The sequence below is a fragment of the Pithys albifrons genome, chromosome 21 (assembly GCF_047495875.1).
Source record: "Pithys albifrons albifrons isolate INPA30051 chromosome 21, PitAlb_v1, whole genome shotgun sequence".
Lineage (NCBI taxonomy): Eukaryota > Metazoa > Chordata > Aves > Passeriformes > Thamnophilidae > Pithys > Pithys albifrons.
Genome location: NC_092478.1, coordinates 2,321,297 through 2,342,266, shown reverse-complemented (window position 1 = coordinate 2,342,266; position 20,970 = coordinate 2,321,297). Strand labels below are relative to the sequence as shown.

Genomic DNA, 20,970 nt, shown 5'->3' with positions numbered 1-20,970 from the left:
TTATCACCTGCTCTTGCTGCCTGCAAACCTTCCAGCCCCAGCCAAAGCTCTGTGATGAGCCAAGAGGAACGTGTGTTTTGTGTTCCTGAACAAAGAATCCTCCTGCTTATCACTGCAGAGCCAGAACTTCTGGGCACACACAAGGAAATGTAGAATGTAACCCTTTTGTCCAGTTCTCCATCTGTCAAATGTTCTTCCTTTGCTTTCATTCATATATTCCATGTGGCAGAGAGCTCTCTCTCTACGAATGAATCAGTCTTGAGGCAGAGGTGGAAGAATTCATTTTACTATTGATTGCCCTATAACAATTACCAGCACTTCTCAAGAAGTTATCTACTCATTTCATTAATATCAAACAACATCCGTGCCTTGACCTTCAACATCACTCTCTTCTTTAAGAAGAAAACTAAATTTACCAAGTCATCTCAATTTTTCTCATTATTCACTATTATATCCCTGAAAAGATGTTACAGGGTTCAAAGGTGCCATGTCAGTATTTCACTCTGCTCAGCAGAAATGGGAACAATTGGCTCTATTGTTACAGCCTGGTAACAAAGAGCCTTGCAAAAAATGTGCTCCTTCCACAGGTACCTGTGGAAATGCAAAGATTCTGGGTCTGGAGGTCTGGTCTCCTTCCTCCACCCAGGGAAAACAACAAAGGAAGGGCTTCTGAAGCTCCCAGGAATTGTGCTTCCTCCTGAGGGATGGGAGCTTGTGTTGGAGGGAGGATGCTGAATGCTCCAGGCAGCAGAGGTGATGTCACAGGTCCTGTGGCTGGGCCATGGAGGAGGCAGAAGGGCTGATGAGGTCCTGAGGAAGGCTCTCCCGTGCCTCCTGCATCCGGCGCCGTGCCCGCTGGAAAGCCTCTACAACACAGAGGGGACAGCAGGTCACAGTGCAGCAGGACAGCCTCGGGGCAGGGATGTGGCACCTCTCCCGGGGCAGCAGGCACACTTCCTACAACTGAGTAACATCCCCTGGCCTGTGCTGCTCTCTGTTCTCCAGCACTGCCTTTGCTCTGAGCACAATGGGATCAGGGACAGGGTCTGTGCCCCGGGGCCACCAGCTGTGCTCAGTGCCAGGCAAGACTCAAGACTGGGCAGCCCCCTCTGTGCCCTCACACAGGGGTTAATCTCTCCTGCCTGCTCAGAGCTGATGCCTCCCGAAGTTTCCAGCTTAGAGCAGAATATTAAACCTCTGCCATGGCCTCTGAGAGCTCACAGGGAGCGGAATTACGCCCCCCCCATAGTGGATTCTCCTGAAATACCCTCCCCACTCTCTAAAAAGGGGGCAAAAGTGAGAGCAGAGGCCCTACCCAGAACGTTGTAGACAGAGCTCTGCCGGCTGAAGCCTCCCAGGCGGTCCAGGACACTCTGCATGCGCTGCCTCAGGGCACTGCTCTCCAGAAAGGCTCTGCACAGAAGCACAGCAGCAGGTCAGGGCTGCCAACAGCAGCAGCAGGGCTGGAGCTGATGGAGCTCCCTGGGCTGCACTCACCTGGACTGCTGCAGGCAGTGCAGCCGGAACGTGACGCTCCCCGTCGTCTCTGTCCGGAAACCAAAGCGGCTCAGGCGCTTTCCCTGCGTGGATGGCACAGGTTAGAGGAACCCCCAAAGGAAAACAAGTGTGTCCCAGCAGAGCACAAACTCCTGTGGGCACGGCCTCTCCCTTCTCTGCAAGGACAGATAGTTCCAGGCCATGCTGAGGGCAGGACATAAACACTTGCAACTGACAGTGCAGCGCTGGGGGAAGGTTTCAACAACTGCATCAGGGCCTGTTCTTACACAGAGCTGGCACTAAACCTTGCTCATTACACCATCAAGCAGCTCTGTAGCTTTCTTAGGATCATGAAGTTTCTGTCTGCCTCCCACTCATGGGCTTCTCACTTTGGGAAGCTGTTCCAGGCACAGTACAGCCCTGATTCCTCTCAGAAACACAGGGGGAGTCTGTAGCTGGTACTAAATGCTGATCTGACACTTTGCAGACAGGGTTAAATCAAGGCTTTTGTCCCTGCTCCCCCACTTCTCTAAGCTGCTTACCCTTCAGAATGCACAGCTCTGCCTCAGCATTTGCCTATTCCTCTGTTCAGGACCACAAGTCTCACAAAGGAGACATTTCTACAGTGAGAGGGACAGGACCAGCAATTCATCCTTGTTCAAATGTGGTCCAGGCTGTCCACAGACACCCAAACCCAAGAGCATAATGTCCCACCTACTGGCAAGAGGCTGCCCTGCAGCTGAGCCCACCTTGAAGGTCGATGGTATCCGGATGTAGGTTAAGTCCTCCAGCTCAGGAGATCCCCCAATGAAAAACCTCCTCATCTCAGCCACTGTCCCCACCTCCACAGGGCGCCACGTAGGGATGGTGAGCTCGTGGGCACCTGGCTCAGGACAAGAGGACAGCTTAGTTGCTGTGACCAGGGATATGCTGAGAGTCACAGAGGGCAGAACGCTGACCCAAACCACAGCTGGCTGGAAATGGAAACACTGCACAGTATCAAAAATGTTCTACAAACATTTGCCCCATGAGTCAGACCCTTCCAATCACACAGCCAGTGCTGAAAGTACCCCCTGCTCACCAGGAGCACCTTCTCACGACACAAGGGGGTCACCCCCAGGTCCCATGTGGGACTCGGAGAGCTACTGCCTTTGTAAAGATGGACATGCAGCATCACCCCAGGGCTTCATCACACATTTTGTGATGGAACCACCAAAGAAGCAAGGACAGTGATACATGATGTGTCCCAAACCAGGGCAGAATGGTGCAGGATGCATCACATCTGTGCTGCCCCACAGACACCTGATTACCCTCTTCAGTGCACTGAATCCACTCCCAAAAGAACCACTCAACTCCTTGTCCCAGTCAATTAACACAATGTCCCAAGGATGTTTTACCTGGAGATGCTGGAAGCACCAAGGACCCATATCCTTCCACACGGTACCTCTGCCAGTAATCCAGGGACAGGACCTCAAAGTAGAGAACAGGCCACTGAGGGAGACTGTCTGCAAGAAGGAGAGAAGGTCACAACTTTGGTAAGGAGACTATCAAAGTCAAAGAATCACAGAATCATTAAAGTTGGAAAATACCTCCAAGATCATCAAGTCCAACCTGGGACTGGTTCCCACCTTTCCACCAACCCGGAGCACTGGGTTGTCCCACCTAAACCTCCCCTGGCACAGCTTGAGACTGTTTCCTGTCCTGTCCCTTGTTCCCTGGAAGAAGAGCCTGACCACGACCTGGCTCCCCACTCCCTGTCAGGGAGTTGGAGAGAATGAGAAGGTCCCTCCTGAGCCTCCTTTTCTCCAGGCTGAGCCCCCTCAGATGCTGCTCCTCCTCAAACTTGTGCTCCAGACCTTTTCCTAGCCCTGTTCCCTTCTCTGGACACACTCCAGCACACTTCCACCACAGTCATTTTTTTATTTCTTCTACAATAACTACCAAAGATTTACAGTTCATTATTTTTCCCTGTAAAATCTGAACCCTCGGATTTGAGGATGAAAACAGAATTATGGATGTTAAAATTAGGGAAAGTTCTGTAACAGCAAGTCCAAACTGGGTTCTCAATTGTCTTGGAGCAGACAAGGCAATCTTTCATGAATGATCTGATGCCAACCAGGGGAACTTGTTTATCTCTGGCCTTTCCCAAGGTTATTGGGGGATTATTAGCCTGGATTCTCCCACAGCTCTCCAAGCACTTCTTCTTTCCACAGTGAAACAAACTCACTGTGTTTCTTCTACGCTGAAAATTCATTAGTGTTGGTTGAATACCCAAATCCAAAGTGTACATTGGATTCAAGTGGCACAGCATGCCACAGAGCTGTCCCCAGCAATTGCATCCACAGAGCAATGGCACTGGTGAGGAAGGAGCAGGAGCAGGCAGCAGAAAAGCCCAGCTTAAAACAGAGCTGAAGTTCGAAGTGACATGAACTATACAAGCATTATACAGGTCACTGAGCGTGTCTACAAACATAAGACTCAGCACAGGGTTTTAGTTGTGTACAAAAAGGCTGCCTGGTTCTCCTGCTGCAGGAATGGCAACACAGCCCAGCACTCAGGGTTTGGGACAAGCCAAGATCCAGGTGGTTTTACAACTGGATAAAGCTGCCTGTAGCAGGACAACATCAATGGATCCATACACATGCTAATGGATTCCTGGGCAGGGCAAACACAGGATGTGTCCAGGGGCTGTGCAGTGACAGGGTGAACCTTTGCTGAACCAGAAACACTTCCCTCTGTTCTTGCATCAATGGGCCAGGCAGCAGGATGGGTGCACTGGGATCAAAGGATTTCAGAAATACAAGGAAACACACCTTCATCTTCTTGGGTGTAAAATATGTCCACACTGAAGGGGTAGCAGAAGTGTGCCACCTTATTCTGGAAAAGGAACAGGACAGAGATCAGATTCCTGGACAAGAGAAATCATCACCAGCATTGCAGGGGGCACAGAGAGCAGGGAGAAAGGAACCAATGGTGGAAGGCAGGGAAATGATGCCCAAACATGATCAGTCACGTCCCACTAACAAACACCTGGCTGGGGACAGACCTGGATACACTCCCTAGTGCCATATGGATGGAACAGGCTGCTAAAAATAATGGAAAAGGGGAAACAGTAACACACTTCAAATGACAACTCAGTCATTTGCATAACTACTGGATTGCCACAATCTTTACAGCAGCCAAGACAAGCACAGTACTCAAACAATGGTATTATTGAAATGTATGATAATTAGTTTTGTAATATGCAAACTAAATCACATAAAAGACATCAAAAAGCCAATAAAATTCAAATTTTCTAGAGAGGAGCTGGTGACAGAACAGAACCAACTTCCCAGATAAGAAGAGTAATTCATTTTGGGAAATCAGTATAGAGACTGTGCATTCCTGCCTCAGGCAAGCCAGAACAATGATTTGTTAGAGCACTGGAGAACACAAAAATCAAAGCTCAGAAGGCAAAACCAGTCATCCAGAAGGAAGAAAAAAGTGAGGTTCCAGAAACTGCTTTGGAGTAGTTTCATTTGGTTTAGTTTTATTAGGACAGTAGTCCCCTGGAAAAATGGCAAGTGTAATTAGAACAAGGAGAATCCCAAACAATCAAGTCAGGATCTTTTCTGTAGTTTGTTACACATGTTCCACTCCAGAGACTGCCTGTTCAAACTGCTCTGCAAGTCTGAAAGTGTCCTTACCCAGCCCACTGTCTTGGTGGCACAGGTCTGTGTCACTCCTGAGAGCTGCTGGAACGGGGGGCTTGACCACTCTGGGGGGAGAAGAGAAGGTGAACACAGTGGTGAAGGCTTGGGGTGAGACCAAACTCACAAACCAGAGCAGGAAAAAGGACAATATCAGTCCCCAGTGACTGGGGAAACAAGTAACATCACCCACATTGAAATTCACAGAATCACAAAATCATTGAGATTGGAAAAGATCTCCCAGACCATTGAGTCCAACCTACCCTATCCCAACCTTGTCCCCCAGGCCAGAGTACTGAGTGCCATGTGCAGTCGTTGCTTGGACATTTCCAGGGGTGGGGACTCCACCATCCCCCTGAGCAGCCACTTCCAATGCCTGACCACTCTTTCCATGAAGAAATTCTTCTCAATATCCAACCTAAACCTCCCTGTCCCTTGTTCCCTTGATCCTGACCCCTCGTGGCTTCCCCCTTCTGCCAGGGAGTTGCAGAGAGAAAGAAGGTCCCCCTTGAGCCTCCTTTTCTCCAGGCTGAGCCTCTCAGCTTCTTCAGATGCTCCTCATCAGACTTCCCCTAGGCATGTCCCACCCTGCCCTGTTCAGGCACTGGTTGCTCCTCAGAACACCCTGAACTGTCCACAAAAAGCAGCAACTCATCTCAAGAGAAAAGCAGAACTTCATCCAAATGTACTGAGTAGCAGAAGTGGTTTCCTTTGGATAAATATCCAGCCAGAGCCATAGCTCCAGGGGAGCTAAACATGCATCAGGATGTGCATGTCAGTGCTGGGAGCCTTAATTTATCCATCAAAATGTACCATGTCAGTGTCAGCACAAAACAGGGTGGTGAGCACTGAAATCAGACAAGGTCACTGCTGTGATGGAGAGGACGAGAAGGTTGTTCTCTGCAGGATAAGGAATGACCTTTGGAAGGACTGGCCACCAGTGTCTCTGTGTCCCAGCCTTGGCTGGAAGTGATGAGAGGGGAAGATGTTACTTTCTCCCAGGCATGAGTTTAGTTCAAATAGTTGAGTTCTGCCATCTTAGTTCTGAACACCTCTGACTGGATCCCAGACCCAGCATTAACTTTTGCTGACTCCCAGCAGAGATGGTTTGATCAGACCATTTCTGCTTCATTCCTTGAACTGCTGTGATGTTGTTGGAAATGGGAATACTTACGGTTAGGCAGCTCCAGGAAGAAATGCACATAAAGGTTGTCATACTCATAGCCTTGAGCTGAAACTGAGAAAAAAAAAGAGAATGAATTTCAGCTGTTTGCTTCAACACAAACTCCTCCAGCACTCACTGCAGACTTCTGGGAGAGCCAGCACCAATAACCTCAGGGACAACCAGTTACTGCTGGAAGTTGGGAAAAGCCACAGTCTTCAAAGTAACAGATGACTCTCAGAGAAGATTCCCTCTCCAGACTAGCTCTGGCTCCATATCACTAACTGCATGAGGGAGGTCATGTATTTAATTGGTTTATTTGGGAAATTAATAGAGATTATAGCAATCTGCTCTCCTTTTTTTCAGATCTAGTCTTGCTAGAACAGCTGCAGTATTTGTAACATCCAACCTGTAAATGCCTCTGAAGGGGTTAGTCTGCAGAAACAGGGAGGAGAGGGAAGTGAAGGATTCTAGGGAGAGAATCATCCCCTCTGGACTGGCCTATGATCCAAGAATCCATGGATCCTTCATAGGCTTAGCCATCCCAGCACACCCACATTTGTCCCTACTCCTTAGAATAAGGACTCACCTATTTCTCCATTCACAAAAAGTCTCAGAGTACCAGGAAGAGGCTGGAAAAACGAGCAGATAAACAAGATAAAATTGCTCAGTGACCACTGGTGGAACCTCAACAAGCCCCTCCCAGCTGCATCTCAGACAGGTAATTAATGGCTATTTGGACATGAATGATTTACTGTGCTGGCCAGGGAGTGAAGAATTCCTCTGGAGACAGGCTCTAAAGAGACCAAATCCCCAAAATCCCAGACTGCAGGAGTTCACTATTCCATAAATCAGTCTCTTACAGACTTCAAGATGGATATAACACAGTGAAAGGTCACTTGCAGACATCATAGTCCTGTTTCTCTTGCTCTTGCCCAAGGTGGGGAGCAGAGGGAAGCACAGGATGAGCTCAGACATTCTATCCAAGTACTGGAAAGTACAACTTCCACACTTTGACAAAATTTGAACAAAAAAAGCTTGCAGTTTGGGTAACTCAGTGAGAAGGGAAATTATGCATGAGTCTAGGGCTGAAAAGGGGCATAAAGTGGCACATAAAGGTGTTTGACACTTAAGAAGTTAACAGCAATCACTGACTCAGAAGGTATAAACCCTCCTTCCTTCTTGAAGTACTCCAGTCACAAGTCTTGAGGCACTGACACAGCCTCATGGAGACTGCAGCATTCAGGATGGATCTCTGCAGACCCCAAACCCACTGCAACTTGTCCCTTCTCACCCAGTTTGCTGCTGGAAGCCCCAAGGTAAAAGCTGCCAACACTCCTCCCAGAATGAAACAGTCTCTGGAGACTGTGGTGTGAGTGGCAGCCACGTGAGCCAGGTCACCAGTGCCCAGAAGCAGCAGAGGCTCCAGAGCCTGCCAGGAGCCTCTGGAACTCACCATTTCAAACTCTGAGCCCACGAGTCCATTGAGGTAATCCCTGTGCCGACCGTAGAGCTGGAAACACAAACAACAACAACAATGTGTATTTTGATTATATTGGTTGTTATTGCAAAAATTGTGGTGGACATAATTTAAACTCAACTCGAGTTGCTGCCAGGCTTAGCACATGGCAGAGTGGGATTTAATTGTTACAGCAGATAGAGAGAATGTAAGTATCTAATAGAATAAAGATGCATAACTGCTAACCCTGCATAGAACTTCAGCAAGAGGAATACCAAGAGAAGAGTCTGCCCACTGATCAAAAGGGAAGGAAAAACACTGACAGATGACACAAGAAAGGCACAGATTTGGGTGGTTTCTTGCATCAGTTCTCACTCCATAGATCACTGCAGGTAGAGGCAGGACAACTACAGACAAGTAGCAAGGAGGAAGGAATGACAAAGCCAGGGAGTATTTGCTGGAGTTCTGAAATTCCTGGGCATGATGAGGCTCCCTGCCAGTGACATTTTGTCCCCCCAGGTGTGCACAGCATTAGCAGTTACACCTGTATGAGGGTCTGGGCTGCCTCTGTCACTCAGAACTAGTGAATACACTCAGTGGCTCGTCCTTACATCTCTGAACATGCGCTGCTCACGCTCCTCCTCCTCTGGCTGCACCTGGGCAGAGGCATTCTCGATGGTGTATTCCCACACCTCTCGTTTCTCTCCATCCAGCTCGATCCTGCAGAGCCCCAAAACACACCAAAAAACACCCCCATTATGCAGAGAATAGGCACAGGCACCAAAGGGGCCCTCCTGACCCAGCAGTGACCCCTCCACCAGGCCTCTGCAGAGAGACAAAGGCACTCCCAGCCCTTTCCTCACTCCAAGGGCACTCCCAGCCCTCTCCTTGGTCCCAAGAGCCTGCCAGCATCATTCCCTCCAAAAGGGAGACTCGCTTGTTCCAACAAACATAACAAGGAGAGGTAGTGACAGGACAAGGGGGAATGGCTTCTCACTGACCAAGGGCAGGGTTAGATAAGATATTGGAAGAAATTCTTCCCTGTGAGGATGGGGAGGCCCTGGGACAGGTTGTCCAAAGAAGCTGTGGCTGCCTCATCCCTGGAAGTGTCCAAGGCCAGTTTGGATGGGGCTTGGAGCAACGTACTTTAAGGAAACAGCCACTCCAGTCCCCAGTCCCAGCCCCAGGAGAGGTCCCAGCCCTCTCCCACTCACCTGTAGGCTCCTTTGGTGCCAGTGAAGTCAGGCTTCACTGTGATCACACCGTTGCCATCCACCTTGATTGTGCAAAGAACATGTTCATACTCCCTGTGACCAAGCCTAAAGGAAGAAATCAAGAAAACACAGTCTAAACAGAGAACAGTGACATTCTTGTGCCCTGGAACTGCAGAGCTGGTAAAGGCACACAGAGATACAGAATGGAACAAACACACACATACTTTCCTTGAAGCATTTTGGAGGGATACACTCAGCTACCTCCCAAATAAGGAAAGAGGAAGAAAGGAATTGCAGCCCAGGTTACTGAGCTCTTGGAATTGTCTCCCCTTAACTAGTGAAAGAAACAGAAGATTTGAGTAAGGAGGGAAGATGGGTTTTCTTTTGGGCAAGTAAGATCCCTTCAGGATTTTACTTACTTTCCATAAGGTCCCAAGTCCCCCATGATGTACATGGTCTGGACAGGTGTGTTAATCACATGATTATTCTTTATAAATTCTTCTGAGGGTTCCCAAGTGATGATTTTTGACTTCAAAGAACTCGCTTCTCTGTGAACAACAGAACAGCACCAGTCACAGCTCAGCTCAGGAGCACCAAACTCTCCATGATAAGGAGTCCATGTGTGACACAGCTCAAGCCTCCAGCTTCCCCAGACCAGGTTGAGCCACAGCTGGGGCACCAGCACCAGGAGACATGCATGAGCAAGCTCTGAGCCCCAGTTTGCACTCACACTGGCCTACGGTCCTGTCTTCTCCTCCTTACATTGGCCATCCTCTCAGCCAGATATGATGGCACCTCATGTTCTGAGTCAGTTACCTTCTGGCAGAGCTGGAAGACAGAACAGACAGGAACTAGCTTAAATGTACTGGTGCATCTTTCCCAAACACAGCTCTCCTCTTGGAGAACAGGAATGAACACACTCACAGGCAAGCACAAACTTCTCATGACTGTAAAATTCCTTCACTCTTCTGATGGCAAAGCACAGCTCCCTCCACCCTGCCAGCTACCTACAGAGCAGTGCTACAAAGCTGAGTCCCTCTGAGCTGTCCCAACCATCACCCTGAAGCAGGGACATCCCACCCCATGTCTGGGGCAGCAGGTGAAGCTGCTTTGCAGCTGTGTTTTCTCCTGCACTCAGGGTATCTGCCTGGCTTCTGCAGGGCCAAGAACCAACAAAAGTTCCCTCCGCAGCAGGCCTGGAGGTTTTGATGGATACTGAGTAACTAAGAGCTGGTACCTCCTCCAGATTGGTGAATCGGTCATGGTCGGTGTAGGTGAAGATGCGACAGTTCTTCCGACCTCCAGCCTTCTCCAGTTTCCGGATCTCCTCATGGTACTGCCGGTCCAGGGGAGTCTGGCAGGCTGTCTCATTCAGGTACAGATCCACCTCAAACTGCCAGCACCACAGGTAAAGCAAAACAGCTGCCTTTCACCAGAACTGGCAGAGCCACAAACACTTTGCAGCTGAGGCTTCCAAAGCCACCACAGAGACAGGACTCTTTGGGAATTGCAGCGAATAACCTGAGCTCAGGCATGTGGCAGCCAGCAGCACCCACTGAGGCCCACCTGGAAGGGCTCGGGCACAGCAGCTCATCCTGAAACAGGGGACCCCACAAGCAGGAGCAGAAAGGTGTCAGGAAACCTCCCCAAGCCTGTCCAGTTCTGGCCTCCTCACTAGAGGAGGGGCATGGAGCTCCTAAAGTGGGTCCAGGAGAGGCTGTGTGGATGATGAGGGGACTGGAGCCTCTCCCTTATGAGGAAAGGCAGAGGGAGCTGGGGCTGTTCAGCCTTGAGATGGCTGAGAGGGGACCTCATCAGCGTCAGTGCCTGCAAGGAGGTGTCAGAGCCTGTACCAGGCTCTGCTCAGGCTTAGCCACAGGACAAGAGGAATGGGCAGGAACTGATGCCCAAGAAGTTCCCCCTGGACATGAGGAAGAACTTCTTCCCTGTGTAGTGACCGAGCACTGAGCAGATTACCCAGCAGGGAGGGTGTGGAGTCTCCTCCCTGGGGATATTCCAAAGCCGGTTGGACACACAGTGCTGAGCACCATGCTCAGGGCACCCTGCCCGAGCAGGGGGTCGGACTGGATGCCCCCAGCGATCCCCTCCCACCTGCACCATCCCGCGAAGCCCCTCCCGGCCCCCGCGCACCCACCTGGCTGAAGAGCTTCTCCTGCCACCCCACCTCGGCCTCCTCCTCCTCGTCCTCCGGGGGCCGCCGGGTGCTCGCGGCAGCGGCCCCGATCACGGCCAGCGGCACCGCGGCCTCTCCGGCGGCGCGGGCGGCCCGGCCCGGGCGCTCGGGGCTGGCGAGGAGCGGCGGCACCTGCGGCAGGAGCGGCCCGGCCGGGGAGACGCGCTGGATGCGGACCCTGCGGGGAGGGAGCGGAGATCAGGGCTGTGCGGGCCCGCCGGGGCCGGGCCGGGCAGGGCCGGGGCGGCGCTCACCGCAGGCGGAGGTTGCGGACGGGATCCCGGGAGCGATACACGGCAGGGTCCCGGGAGCGGTACCCGGAGGGGTCCCGGGAGCGGCACACGGCGCTGCCCCCGCCCCGCACGGCGCCCGCCATGGCCGCGTTCCCTGGAGACGGGCGGGCACGGGGGGCAGCGACCCCGCGCGGCCGGGCCCGGGCCCGCACGGAGCCCGCAAAGCTCCGCCGGAGGGGGGTCCCCACATCCCTCCAAGTGAGGGTCCCCACGGCCCCTCACAGGGGGTCTCCATTACCTCCGTGGGGTGTCTCCCCCATCCCTCTGCAAAAGGACCCCCCCAGCCCCTGTGGGGGTTTCCCACAACCTCCATGGGGGGACCTCCACACCTCTCCATGTGAGGGTCCCCACGGCCCCTCAGGGCGTCCCCACGGCCTCCAGGGAAGGGTCTCCCGCACCTTGTGTGAGGGTCCCCACAGATTCCATGGAGAGCATCTCCCACATCTCTCTGCCTGAGGGTCCCCCCCCAGCCCCTGGGGGAGTCCCCACAGCCTCTGTGTGAGGGAGTTCCTCTGTGTCCCTCCATGTGAGGGTCCCCACAGCCCCCCAGAGGGTCCCAGAGCTTTCAGGGAAGGGTCTCCCACATCCCTCTATGTGAGGGTCCCAATGGCTCCTCAGGGGGTCCCAGGAACTCCAGGGAAGGGTCTCCCTCATCCCTCCATGTGAGGGTCCCCACAGCCTCCATGGTGGGGTATCTCCCACATTGCTCCGTATGAGGGTCCCACAGCCTCTTTGTGAGGCATCCCCCACATTCCCCCACAACAGGCTCCAGGACAAAGCCCCCCATCCCGACAGCCCCACAGCAATAGTGAGGGGCTGTGCTGCCCCACCACCCCCAGCCCAAACCTGTGTGTGAGGAGCTGCCTGAACCTGCCCCTCCCTGTGTATTCCCTACCCTATTCCTAATCTGTCCATGGCTGCCAAGGAAAGAACATCTTCATGGAGACCACCAGCACCCTCACACTGTTGTCGATTTTAGGAGCTCTGCAAACAGACACAGAATCTAGTTTAGAAAGGAGACATTGTTTATCCTGCGCAGGGTGCAGGGTGGAGGTTCCCACAAATCAAGCACACCCAGGCTTAAAAAGTTACATCTTTTGTACAGTAACATTCACGTTAACTCACCTATCTAATACATATGATCCACCTGCCTGATGCAAGTTTATTTGGGTGAGGCAGACTGTTTTTTATCCACCCTGACTCTTCACAAGACCAGATAGGTCCCAGTCTGCTCTGCAGTGCCCAGAGCCAACCATGGACACTGTTACACAAGGGATATGATATCACAATCAAAAACTGCAGTGGATACCCAAGATTTCCTTATTCTAAAGGGACTCTTGAAGGTTCAAGTCCACCAGCAGCTACAGTAGAGCATATTGTTGACATCCTGATTCTTGCTGTCACGACAAATGTGACATCAGCAGTGTGGCTCTTCAAACTCTGATTGTCAAAACCCTGTTGAGAATCTACCACCAAGTTACATCTTTTCTTTCTGTCTCAGCTGCCAACTGTTGCCACAGCTTTGCCAAAGTCCATCTGTAATGCGGTGTCTATAATTCCTTACTCTGATATTGGATTTAATAAAGCTGGATAAATAGTGATATGACACTGTTGTATTTGCCTAGGGTAAAAAAAATTACTTGATGGACATATTTGTGCAAATTTTCTCAGCTTTCTGCTTTTCTGTAATAAACGGCTTTTTCTGACTTTCAGTGCTCTTATACTGGTAGCGACTGGCGTGGAAGTGGAAACTTAGCACTAAATAGAGTATTTTAAAAAATTAAACTCCTTGACATACAAATGCAACGCCCCCTGCATGCGAGGTGAAAAAACGAATGGGCGGGAAGTTGGTTCCTCCAAGTCCGCGCCCGGCGGGACCGCGCTGGGATTTCTTCGTCGGGAGCCACCGCGAAGCCCCGCACAGCGCCGGGACTCGCCGGGACTCACCGGGACTCGCCACTCCCGCGCCCGCGGAGCCCCTGGAAGGTCGGTCAGCGCCTGGGCCGGACCCTCACACTCTCCTCGCCGCCCTCCCGGTGACCCCGCGGCCCCTCGGTCGGTGCCCGGCGCTGTGCGGAGCAGAGCCCCGAGCCGAGCCGAGCCGGCGGCAGCACCCGGCGGAGCCGCCTCGAGGGTCGGGGTAGGAAGCGGGACTGACTGGGGTGAGTGGGCAGAGCAGCCTGTTCCTCGGGGGTGGGCCTGGGCACAGCACCGCTCCCCGCGTCCCGCACCTCAGCAGCCACTCATGGTCCTGCCACTGGTCTGGTGGCACCGGTTGTGCTGCGCCTCTGCTGCATTCCCAGCCTCTCCTTCCCTGCTGGGCCTCCTCCACTGAGGGACCCTGTGAAAACATTCTGGAGACCCACAAACACCTCTCTGCTCGAAGAGGTGCCTCTGGAAGCCTGTGTTCCCTCTTTTCCAGGGGATCCACCTTGGACGAGGCTTCAGGGCAGCAGCTGCAGCCCGGGTGGCCAGAGAGCCCCAGCAGCTCCGGCACGAACCCGCCACTGTGGCTGCCTTTGCACCAGCCCGCTCGGACCAGCCTGTGCCTTGCCAACAGTGATTTTCAGTTTCGTTTTCCAGTGTTTCCCTTTTTTTCCAGGTTTTCTTCGCGCCACTGCCGTGTGTGTGCGCCGTTCTTTGGGTGCCCAGGGATGGGCAGTAGAGCTGGGGAAGGGCCTGGAGCACAAGAGTGGTGAGAAGCAGCTGAGGGAGCTGGGGGGTCTCAGCCTGGAGAAAAGGAGGCTCAAGGGGCACCTGCTCGCTCTATGCAACTCTGTGACAGGAGAGGGGAGCTGGATGGGGATCAGGCTCTGTGTTCCCAAGGAACAAGTGGCAGGACCAGAGGAAACACCTTCAACTTGTATCAGGGGAGGTTCTGGTTGGATATTAGGGGAAATTTCTTCACCCAAAGGGTTGTCCAGCCCTGGCACAGCTGCCCAGGGCAGAGGTGGAGTCTCCATCCCTGCAAGGGTTTAACAGACACAGAGATGTGGCACTTGGGAACATGGGTTAGTGGTGGCCTTAGCAGTGCTGGGCAACTGTTGGACTGGATGGGCTCAGAGGGAGTTCCCAACCCAAAGGATTCTCTGACAGTCAGGAAGTGTTTTTAATAATGTATCCTTTCAGCAGCACGATGGCCAGCCAGGAAGAGCTGCCACTGATTGTCTTCGACACCAACTACGCCGATATGGTGGTAGATATTGGAAAAGTAGTTTTAGGAGAAAGTGCCAGAAAGAAGACCTCTTTGAATCAGAAAAGACAACGAAGGGACCTTTCCATAGCAGTGTGTGCATTGCTGAATTCAGGAGGAGGAATAGTGAGGATGCAGAGTGAGGACAGGAATTACTGCTTCCAGAAGCACGGCATTGGTCTGGACATAGAGACCACCCTCAGGGATTGCATCGGCGGCAACGAGACCTATGAATACTTCGAGTGGATGCAGGAGGGGAGTAACCTGCTGCTTTTTGTTAAGACATGGAGCTGTGGAGGCCTGGAAAAAGGAAGTGCAGCAGCCACAAAGCCACGTCTCTGCAGTTTGAGCACTGGTTTGTTTGGTAGGTCCGGCACTTCTGTTTTCCCTGTGAAATCAAGAGAAGCTCCTGGATTCCTGAAAGAGAAGGAAAACTCTGCCAAGTGCCACAGTGAGAATGGGCTGAGTATCAAGAGAGCTCTGCCAAATTATTTTTTCAGAGCAAGGGAGACTCCTCTGAACATCCAGGAGCACGACATCCAAGATGCCGCGGCCAGGTTTTTAAGGAGAGACAAAGTGGTGGTTGGGGAGGTCCTGGGTTTCAGAGAGACAACTCATATTGAATTTAAGGAGTACAGTACAAAGAATATCTTGGACTACATTAGCAAAAACCTTCCTAAATATGTCTCTGCCTTTGCAAACACTCAGGGTGGATATTTATTTTTTGGTGTGGATGACAATGGTAAAGTCACTGCAACCCACAGTAATGTGGAGAAAGAAGCCTTGAAACAAACAGTGGCCAAGACCATCCTCTCGATGTCTGTCTACCACTCCTGTGGCTCTGAGGCTCTGGCAGTGCAGTTCCAGACACACTTTGTGGATGTCTGTGACCAGGCAGGGTGTTTGCAGGGCTATGTCTGTGCTGTGCACATTGAACAGTCCTGCTGCCCTGTGTTCCATGGTGACCCCGAATCCTGGATGGTGACGGGTGGCAAGATCGAAAGGCTGAAGGGTGGGAAGTGGATGGAGCTCATGAAAGCTGCAGACCCAGGTAAAATCCGCATTTACATTAGAGCCAACTTCATTGCTGCCTTGGGATGTAAATGGTCAGGAGAAAAGACCAAGGTGCTTTGCTGAGTGTTGTCACCAAACCCAGAAAAGGCCGTTTGACCCAAGGCACAGCCCCAGGCACTGACGGGACAGGTGTAGTCACTGGCCTGCAGTGGCACCCCACTCGCTGAACTGGTTCAGCAGCACTTCTTGAAGCACTCCCAACTGGAATAAGCCTACCTTGCTAGGGATCCCACATGACCCTAAATGAAGTGGAAAGATTCAGGATTGCCCAGAAGCTTCCATTACTCTCAGTCAGAATTGCTAAACACTTGAAGCTGACTTTGTGTGCAGAGGTGCTTTGGAGGGAGTGATGTCCTGGTGGCAATCTGGCCCTCAAGATGCCAAAGAGGATTATTTTGAAAAACATAACAAGTCTTTACTGTGCTGCTCCCCATAGGGAGCACCCTGTGCAGGTGCCCAGTGTGGCTGTGTGGTTGTTAAGGGCTTTTTGGAAGGAGCAAGAGCTGCAAGGCTTGGCTTGTTTTAAGGCACTTTGCCCCACATCACTGTGAAACTCCTCCCCTTCCAAACTCATCCCACATGGGGTATGGATCTTCTCTTGGAACTATAAACCCACCTTTTAGAGAGAGCCCTCTTTCTTCTACAGGAATCATGGAATGCATTGGGTTGGAAGGGACCTTAAAGATCATCTCGTACCAACCCTCTGCCATGGGCAGGGACACCTTCCACCAGACAAGGTTGCTCCAAGCCCCATCCAACGTGGTCTTGGACACTTCCAGGGATGGGACAGCCACAGCTTCTCTGGGCAAGCATTGCAGTCCTGCCATTTTTAACTTTAGGCAGTATTTTTTTCTTTGATAGGATTGAAAAGGGAGGATTGAACTTAATAATTTCAGTTACTCTTTAGTGCTGTGTTTTAAAAGTTCATATGGAAGGATTTTGATGGATATAACACATTTCTTCCCTCAAGATCTATCAGATTTGGCTGATAAATTTAGGACTGAGCTCAGCCTGGCAAATGGCCCTCCTCTGATCAAGACAGTTTATTCCCCAGCTGGTCTCCCATGTGCAGCTGAACTCCAAAAGCATCTCTACCCAGGTAAGATATTTATTTTGGATTTGTTTTCTTAATTTAAGCTTTTAGTTGACAGAACTTCAAGGAAAAAAGAATGATATACATACCAGATTTTCAGCAAAGCATTGTTTGTGTGTTCTTAAAAGATGCTACTGCTCTGAAAATGTTGCTTTCCCTGATGTCTCAGATGCTTTGATGTGTTCTCCAATTTTTGCCACTAAGAATAATCCCTAATGCACAAAATTGCTGAGAATATCCCTGGGGTCCCAGGGCTTTGTGCACTGTCTGACCCCTGTTATGCTCAAAAGTCTTCTCAGGGAGAAAAAAGTGAGAACAATATATTGTGAGTGTAATTGAAATGCAATTAATGCATCACTTTGATGACCCCATGGTATAACATCTCCTCTGCTGTAACTGCTGTCTTGAGTAAATTATTGGGTGTATTTTGCTTTTCTAATTTTTCATTGCTTTTGTTTTTTCTAGTGGGTTCTGATGAAATCAAATGGATGCCAGAAACCATCTGTACTGACCTATTCTCAGAGTATCCAGGACTAAAGAATTTAATGAGAACACAAATCCCTGCAGATACCAAAGGGGTACTGATATTTTCAAGGAGTTGGGCTGTTGACATTGGCTTGCAGAAAAAGCAGGATGTTGTGTGTGATGCTCTCTTAGCAGCTGACAATGAGTATCCAGTGTTGTTTACTGTGGTCAGGGACACCTCTCGTGTCACATCTGGGAACTGGAGAGAAACTGCTCGTGCCTTAAAGCAAAAACTGGTCAATGATGGGGGATATACTTCAAGAGTGTGTGTGATTCCCAAGATCCTGCAGCTGAATGGCAAAGAGGACCAGATGGAAGTTGAAGAGAATGATGTTCCCCAGCAAGAAACCCTGTGTGATTTCACCTGCCTGTACCCAGAGAGTTACCTCCTCACCCCCAGGGACATCCCTGCCTTCCTGCAGGCACTTGTGATTGTTGTGCTGGGCTTTAAGTCCTACTTAAGTGACCGTCTTGGCTGTGAGATTTTCAACCTTCTCACTCTCAAACAGTATGAGATGCTCTCCCAGAACCTGCATAAAGTCAGGAAGCTGTTTGTCCTTGGTCTTCCTGGAACAGGGAAAACAATTGTGGCTTTGAAGATCATTGAGAGAATAAAAAACACTTTTCACTGTTCTGCAGCAGAGATACTTTACATTTGTGAAAACCAACCCCTGAGGGATTTTGTGAGGTAAGCAGTAATGGGTATTTCCTCTTTATATTCTCTCATTGCATCCTCTCTGCCTACAGACCAAGCCCTGCTGATTTTACCTCTCTTTGCCCAATTTCTAACTTTGCCTGGAAAAAACACACAACCTTCACCTCAGGGAAGATCTTACTCTAGAAAGTGGGGCTGAGCTGAGCTCTGGCCCAGATCCAGTGCCCAGTGAGTGCAGTGAGCATCCCCCACTGGGGATTGCAGGATTGTGTTAGACCTTCCAAAGACAGTGCCCTCGGTGTACTGGTCTGTTGGGCTCGTGCTGACCCCAGAAGTGCCCCCATCCTGTTCTGTGCTGGGCCTGCTGAGGGCTCTTGTGCAGCTGTGCCAGGAACTGTCCTTGGACCTGGGATGTGTAAACATGGAAAACAGAACCTAACAGCCTGCTGGGAGAGGATTAGGGCAGAGCAGTTCCCCAGCCCTGTTCTCGCTGCATTTCCTTCTGTGCCAGCATGGGGAGCTCAGCAGCCACCACGGCAGACAAGGCACACGACATCAGGGCATGGCAGCCCTGCCCAGTGCCCAGCAGCAGGTCCTGGTCCCCGCAGGCAGCAGAAGTGCTGCCAGTCCCTGCTGCCCTCGGGAGAAAAGGCAACCTGTCCTTCCATGGGAAACCAGGCACGATGGGAGAGCAGGACAGAGGGACACCCTGTGGATCCTTGTAATGGGGGGCCTGTTGGGAAAGGTGGGCTTGGTCTCCTCCTGGGGTCCATCCAAATGTGGGGGGGCTGCTCAGCAGTGCCTGTGCACAGCCAATGCCTTGGAATCAATGTTTCCATAGGGAGGAGGACACAGTGTGGTGCAGCCAAGATGGACAGTTTGGCATTGTCCGGCAGGACGAACCATCCAGAGAGATGGAGGCAGTCAATAAGGGCTGCTCACATCTACTGTTTATTTAACATATTCTTCTCTTGGGTTTTTGTTTCCTTTTTTGTAGAAATAATTTCTGCCAGGCAGTGACACGTAGGGCCTTCCTGAAGGGGAACTTCCCACAAGTGAAACACATCGTGGTTGATGAAGCTCAGAATTTTCGTCGTGATGAGGGAGACTGGTACCAACGTGCCCGGTCAATAGTCAAGAAAACAAATGGCATTTTCTGGGTCTTCCTGGATTTCTTCCAGACCACTTACCACTATGATTGTGGTCTTGACTTTTCAAAAATGTATCCTCAGGAACGGTTGACTAAAATGGTCCGGAATGGCAAGGAAATATATCATGTCATGTTACATCTAATGCAGGAAATCCTCCAAACACATAGCATTGATATGCCCTATGAATTACTGGGAAAGTTGCTGAAAGAGGCTGAATGTCCCCATTCTCTGTCAGGTTACTTCTTTAAAGAAGAAAATACAAAAGCAGATGAGTTGGTAGGGTATGTGACGAAGCACTGCAAGAGCTACCTGGAGCAAGGCTATTCCCTTGGTGATATTGCCATCCTGTGCAGCACAGTGCCCGAAGCTGAGCAGTTCAGCCTGGCACTGCAACCTGAGCTAAAAAGACAAATTAGCAAGTGCAGGATAAGGAAGCCCTTGGGGGTAGCAGAGAATGTTTCAAAAGATGTAATTGTTGTTGACAGCATCCGACGCTTCTCAGGCCTAGAAAGGAGGATTGTCTTTGTCATCCACCCTTACGCTCCTCGAGAGCAGATAACTCACAGTCTTGTGCTCTCTGCAGTGTCCAGAGCCAACACCAAAGTCCATTTGCTTTACCAGTAGGAAAGATATTTTTAAGAGGCTCATATTCAGATGATGATTCCTATGGCTCTGGATGCTGGAATGTTTCACTCAGCCTGATATCAGTGACATACAGAAATACAGTATCACAGTCAGAAACTGCAATGGGCCACCAAGATTTCCTCATTAATGGGACTCTTGAAGAGTTCAAGTCCACCAACTGCTACAATATAGTGTTGCAGACAGCCCAGTTCTTACAGTCATGACAAATGTGACATCCAGCAGTGTGGCTCTTCAAACTCTGACTGTCAAAACCCTGTTGAGAATCTACCACCCAATTATGCCTTTTCTTTCTAACTTTTGTATAATTTTCTCAGCTTTCTGCTTTTCTGCAATAAAAGGCTTTTTCTGACTTTGCCATCTCGTGTATTTATGTGGCCAGTGTTCCAGATCAGAAAATAGAAGGGCCTTGCAAAGGCCAGTGTTCCTGCACTAATAGGAATTTCCAAGGAATTGGAAAGGAATTTCCAGTGCAGGCAAAGGTCTGAGGAGAAGGAAAAGCTAAACCCTGCCAGGTGTTATACCTGAGGCTGTCAGTGCCAGATTCAGCTGGCACGTGTCATGGCAGGGCTGTGGCACACTCTGGTCAGGGTGCCCTTCTACAGTACTTGAACTTGTCTTCAGCAAAACATTCCTGGAGTAGCAGTGAGGGAGCAATTCCCAGCCCAGCAGACCAGACTGGTATGGGAGAGAAGCACCCTGTGCACAGGGACCCTTTGGGTGGGTCCCTGCTGGCAGACCTTGTGGGCAGTGCCATTGGACAGGACCATGGGCTGACCAGATTTCTGAGAAGGATGGAGTCCATGTCCAGTCTGGCTCCAGGGCTTCCAGAGAAGCCAAGGTGCTGTCTGAGGAGGTGGTACATGAGGAGGAAGAACACGGACTTCCAGGGGCACCTCTTCGAGCAGAGGATCCATCATACAGTGTTGTGTATCCCCAGAATGTTTTCCCAGGGTCCCTCAGTGGAAGAGGCCCAGCAGGGAAGGAGAGGCTGGGAATGCAGCAGAGGCTCAGCAGAACTGCTGCCAGCAGGTGAGTGGCAGGACAATGAGTGCCACTGAGGTGTGGGATGTGGGGAGTGGTGCTGTGGGGAGCTCTGACTGCTCTGGATGGCGCTGGGCACCGGCCG

The 20,970-nt window shown here is 51.0% G+C and overlaps 2 protein-coding genes across 5 annotated transcripts; one reads left to right on the top strand and one right to left on the bottom strand.

Moving 5' to 3' along the window:
• Positions 1–270: 270 nt before the first annotated feature.
• MKS1 (MKS transition zone complex subunit 1) lies at positions 271–13,558 on the bottom strand. 2 transcript variants are annotated; one of them, XM_071575089.1, is made up of 18 exons: positions 13,307–13,558; positions 12,404–12,492; positions 11,177–11,393; positions 10,259–10,414; positions 9,752–9,849; positions 9,441–9,569; positions 9,022–9,126; positions 8,419–8,527; positions 7,805–7,861; positions 6,938–6,980; positions 6,361–6,423; positions 5,184–5,254; positions 4,311–4,374; positions 2,895–3,002; positions 2,247–2,380; positions 1,498–1,580; positions 1,316–1,413; positions 271–866 (listed from the first exon to the last, which is right to left on the bottom strand). In XM_071575089.1, the coding sequence occupies exons 2-18, from the start codon at positions 12,421–12,423 to the stop codon at positions 760–762; spliced, it is 1,662 nt and encodes a 553-aa protein (XP_071431190.1). In that variant the 5' UTR covers positions 12,424–12,492; positions 13,307–13,558; the 3' UTR covers positions 271–759. The 2 variants fall into 2 exon arrangements, with proteins under 2 accessions (XP_071431190.1, XP_071431188.1); XM_071575087.1 differs by lacking the exons at positions 12,404–12,492; positions 13,307–13,558 and adding an exon at positions 11,470–11,604.
• LOC139681603 (schlafen family member 13-like) lies at positions 13,354–20,186 on the top strand. Of its 3 annotated transcripts, none has more exons than XM_071575085.1 (6): positions 13,354–13,494; positions 14,111–14,203; positions 14,638–15,752; positions 16,746–16,874; positions 17,334–18,081; positions 19,046–20,186. In XM_071575085.1, exons 2-6 carry the CDS (start codon positions 14,163–14,165, stop codon positions 19,821–19,823), a joined length of 2,811 nt encoding a protein of 936 aa, XP_071431186.1. In that variant the 5' UTR covers positions 13,354–13,494; positions 14,111–14,162; the 3' UTR covers positions 19,824–20,186. The 3 variants fall into 3 exon arrangements, with proteins under 3 accessions (XP_071431186.1, XP_071431187.1, XP_071431185.1); XM_071575086.1 differs by having other exon boundaries at positions 13,354–13,670; positions 14,641–15,752; XM_071575084.1 differs by having other exon boundaries at positions 13,354–13,670.
• Positions 20,187–20,970: the final 784 nt, after the last annotated feature.